General features: G+C 40.1%; 1 protein-coding gene across 1 annotated transcript in view; it reads right to left on the bottom strand.

The window, feature by feature from the left end:
- LOC135113238 (nephrin-like) overlaps positions 1-5,000 on the bottom strand; it is a 98,684-nt gene that overhangs the window by 6,817 nt on the left and 86,867 nt on the right. The window contains exon 4 of the mRNA XM_064028424.1: positions 2,397-2,577. Coding sequence (XP_063884494.1) covers positions 2,397-2,577 — 181 coding nt within the window. The remainder of the gene's footprint in view (positions 1-2,396; positions 2,578-5,000) is intronic.

The raw sequence follows: 5,000 nt of genomic DNA, 5'->3' as shown, positions 1-5,000 counted from the left end.
AGGAAAAAAAGGATGATTTAATATTGAAAAAAAGAAGAAGAAAAGCGAAAAGAAAGATAATGAGAGGAGCAAAGGAAAATAGAAGGAAGGAAAACAAAATGCATGAGATGAAGAGAGGAGAGAGGGAGGAAAAGGAGGAGAGTTTAGGAAGAGTAGGAAAGAATGAAAGGAAGTGTTGGAAAGGATAAAAAGAGAGGAAGAGAAGGAAAAGAAGAGGATGAGGAATAGATTAGACAGAGTAATGTACAAATGGAAAGACGTTTTGGGAAGTTTCTAGGGGAAGAAGAGGAAAGAATAATGTGATGAGGAGAATAAATGGGGAAGAAGGAGACAAGAAGACAGAAGAAGCGGAGAAGAGGGAGGAATGTAGAATTTCTAGGAAGAGGAGGAAGGTGAAAAGAGAAGATGGTTGGGGAGGAGGGAGGGGGAGAGAGGAAATGTGTTGGTGAGAATGGAGGAAGAGGTATAGGAGGAGATTGGAGAGGAAGAAAAGAAGGTGGTTGTGGTGGTGCTGGCGGTGGAGGAGGAGGAGGAGGAAGAGGAGGGAGTGGTGGTGGTGTTGATGATGGATGACGAAAAAAAAGTGATGTTTTTGGCTAGGGAATTGCAAAATTCTGTTAATAGTTTACGTTTGTTTACAACACACCAGCTGTTTGTGTGTTATGTGTGGCCTGGGAGAGAGGGAGGAGGAGAAGGAGGAGGAGGAGGAGGAGGAGGAGGAGGAGGAGGAGGAGGAGGAGGAGGAGTGAAATAAAAAGAAAAATTATGGAGTTTATAAAAGTATTGTGAAAGCTCATTAGTGTGTGTGTGTGTGTGTGTGTGTGTGTGTGTGTGTGTGTGTGTTACATTGTTACCTCCTTATTTACTTGTTCACTATCTTACTCACTGACTGATTTACTGATTTACCTATTGGGTGTTTGGCTCAATCACTGAGTGCTTGCCTAACTAACAAAAGTATTCACTGAATGACTAACTATATAAATAAATAAACTAAGAAAACAACTTAATGATTGAATGAATGACTGACACATTCACTCACTTCCTTCTTTTTCTTCCTTCCCTTCCTTCCTCTCTTCCTTCCTTCCTTCCTTCCTTCCTTCCTTCCTTCCTTCCTTCCTTCCTAACGTGCCTTCCTTCCTCCCTCCTCCAATTCCTCCCTCTGTCCTTCCTTCCCAACTTCTACATTAACTGGATGAGAGAGAGAGAGAGAGAGAGAGAGAGAGAGAGAGAGAGAGAGAGAGAGAGAGAGAGAGAGAGAGAGAGAGAGAGAGAGAGAGAGAGAACGAGCATCTGCTTTTGTCTGTCTGTGCGCATGTATGAGCGTTCTGCCTACACATGCTTTCCTCTCCTCATCTCCAATAAACGGTAACGCCAAAGTGGTTGAACAAAATGGCGGGTAAAAATCGCCATAAAAGTTCAGGCCTTTCATCCTCCAATCAAGACACGACAAATCACTTTTTTTTTCCTTTTAATTTTTTGGTCGCCATTTACTGGGAAGCGTTCGAAGTGACATTTAACATTTTTTTTTTTTTTTGCCTTTTTTTTCGATTAATGTCTACGAAAGAAAAGTAATTCCCGTCTCACTACAATTTATCATTTCCCGTTTTTTTTTACTTTTTTTTTTAAATTTATCCTCCATTCGTCCTTGAAATGTTCGGTCTGTGATTCTCTTTTCTTTTATTTTTTTTATCTTTTTTCTCTCTCTCACCTTCTCTCTTTTTCTCTATTTTTTTTTTTTTTGTAAGTTGACATGAGGTATTTTTCATATTGACTTTTAGTTTTACTTTTTTTACTCCATAATATTCCCCAGGAAATAATTTCAGTATGTTCGTAAAGGAGATACTTCAGGTGGTGGTGATGGTGTGGTGATGGTGGTGGTAGTAGTAGTAGTAGTAGTAGTAGTAGTAGTAGTAGTAGTAGTAGTAGTAGTAGTGATGGTAGTGATTTGTGGTGGTGATAGTTGTAGTTGACACGAATATGGAAAACATACATCCAAGAAAATAAATAAGAGGAAAAGGAGGAAGGAACAGGAAGAGGGAAATAACAAAGGAAGAGGAAAGATAAATAAAAACTATGGAGGGAAAGAGGAAAGGGAATAAACAGGAAAAGGAGAGATGGAGAGACTGACCTAGATCATGAGAGAGAGAGAGAGAGAGAGAGAGAGAGAGAGAGAGAGAGAGAGAGAGAGAGAGAGAGAGAGAGAGACGAACAAACAGTAAATAAATGAATACACAAATAAATAAATAAAACATATAAAATAAATAAACAAAATACGAATGACAAAAAAAAAAAGAAAAAATACGAATAACCAGGATTCGAAGCCACAACAACACATCTCGTACCCCACAACTTTACCACTGAGTCACCAAAACCAAACTAAACTTTCAAGCACTCACGCAGGACAGAGAGAGTGATGCTGGCGTGCAGGCCGTGGGGCATGTCGTGCAGGGCGGGATGCAGGGCGTGGCAGGCGTAAACCTTTCCCGTCATCAGCTGCTGTTGCCTGCACTACCAACTGAGATCGCAAACTCCATCGTCGCGCCAGACTGGAAGCCTCTACGCGGTCCTCTTGTAGATCTGAGAGAAAGAGGCAGGGATTTAGTGGGGTGATACGAGTGTGTTGAGGTATAAGGAGGCTGGAATAGTTGAGGTATGAGGGTGGGATAGATGATGATAGAAATTTTCGGGGTATGAGAGAGAGAGAGAGAGAGAGAGAGAGAGAGAGGGGGGGGGCAGAGGGAGTAAATGGAATGATAGTGTTGGTGTATGAGAGGGATGAGATAAGTTAGAGAGATGGTAAGATTGTATTGGAGGATAAGAAGGGAAAGACAAACTGAGGTAATGAGATGATGATAAGAGTGTCAGGGGTATAAGAGGGATGACACTGTGGGAGGCAGAGTTAAGAAAATAAGAAAACAAGGGGAAGTGTCGAATATAGGGAGCGTCCAATGAAACAGGGGTATGCAGAGATGATGGAAGAGCACACAAAGTCAGTAATGAGACTAGCCTTACTGTACATTATCGCTGACAAAAAGATAAGAGGCGAAGTTGGAAGTGGCTGGAATGAAGATGCTGGGACTTTCTCAAGACTGTACAAAATCAAGAGAGAATACCTCAGAGACACAGCACATTTATGTTGGTTTGGGGACAAAGGTAAAGAGGCGAGAGTGAGAGAGTGTGGGCATGCATAGAAATGAGACGAGGAGTGTGTGGGGAGGAAGATGCTCGATATGGCTCTACCAGGCAGGAGAAAGAGAGAGAGACCTAAGAGAACGTTTATGGATGCAGTAAGAGAAGACACGCCTGTAATGAGTGTGACAGGAAGGCGCAGGCGTCTGGGCGTGTTGGAGAAGGTTGATCTGCTGTGACTGTGACCGAAATAGCCGAAAGAATAATATATGAGAGGAAATAAGGAAGGAGGCACTGGAGAGAAAGTAAAGAAAGTATACATGAGTGAATAGAATGATGGAAATACTAGGCAGTGAAGCGGGAAAGATACAAGTAGTAGAGAAACTGAAGCTAAACCAGAAATACTACATAACATATTCTCATAAACTTCAAATGCAGGTCTTCCTCAGATGGCAAGCTAAGAGAGAGAGAGAGAGAGAGAGAGAGAGAGAGAGAGAGAGAGAGAGAGAGAGAGAGAGAGAGAGAGAGAGAGAGAGAGAGAGAATATTGGGTTTCTAATGGGGAATGAAGATTATGATGTAGGGAGTGAGAGAGAGTGAATATGAAGAAGGACAGGAGTGAGTAAAGAGGAAGAAGGGATGCGAAAGAAAATCAAATACACTGATAACAGAAGATAGGAAATAAAAAGAAAAATACAAATAGCGAAAAAGCAAATTTGAGAAATATTCATATAAGGCCACACGAGGAAGAGGTAGAACCAAATGAGAGACAAAAATAATAATGAACTGAGAGAAAGGAGGTGATGAATGAGAGCAGCATGTGATGGGAGGGAAAAAAAAGATGTAAGAGTGAGACAGAGGTGAATGGTCGAGGTGAAGAGAAGCAACAAGAGAAGAGGAGAGGAAGAGGAAGAGGGAAGAGGAGAGAAGTGATTAGTTGTAAGGGTAGCTGATGTATAGAGAGGGAAGATAATGACTAATAGCGAGGAAGTGAGATAAGAGCCAATAAATAAGAGGAAATAGGTCATGAGGAGGAGAAAGGAGAAAGATTATAGAAAGGAAGGAAGGGAATCATAACAGAGGGGAGATAAGAAAGAGAAGGAGAACGAGGAGGAGGAAGAAGAGGAGGAAGAAGAGTAAATAAGAAATAATGAGACCGAGATCAAAGACACTGGGAGGGAAAGATGACAGATGGTGAACAAAAGGTGGAAACAGGAGTAGACGAAAAGGGTGATGCTGAAAATGATAATAAATAGCGATTAGGAGATTATGAAAAGATAAGAGGAAGATAGGGATTGGGAGGAAAGCTTATACCATTGTTCAAATTAAGAGTAAAAGAGGGAATTGAAAGATAAAGGTAAAATAATGGATGAGCAATATATAAGAATGGAAGAATTGTTAGGAAATAATGTTAATAAAAATATACGTAAGGAAAGATAAAGGTGAAAATGTAAAAAGAAAAGATGATAGAGATAAACACTGGAATGATGAAGGTAAACGGATGAACAATAGATAAGAAGGTAAGAATAGGTACGAATTAATGTGAAAAAAAGACGACACCTAAGGAAAAATAAAGATGGGGTATAAGAAAGAAGAGATGATAAAGAATGAAACATAATTAAAAAATGAACAATAGGTGAGTAGGAATAAATAGGGAAAAAAGCGATGAGGGGAAAATGAGAAGAGGATACAGAGAGAAAATTTGATAGTTTATTTTGAAGAAAAGACGTAGAACAAAATAACAAAGAAATACAAAAGAGAGATAACAAACGAATGATAAAATTTAAGTAGATGAATATTTGTACACATACAGACTGAATCTCTCTCTCTCTCTCTCTCTCTCTCTCTCTCTCTCTCTCTCTCTCTCTCTCT

This window comes from Scylla paramamosain, chromosome 25 (genome assembly GCF_035594125.1).
Source record: "Scylla paramamosain isolate STU-SP2022 chromosome 25, ASM3559412v1, whole genome shotgun sequence".
NCBI lineage: Eukaryota > Metazoa > Arthropoda > Malacostraca > Decapoda > Portunidae > Scylla > Scylla paramamosain.
The sequence above is the reverse complement of the archived record's forward strand: the minus strand, read 5'-3'. Positions and strand labels throughout refer to the sequence as shown.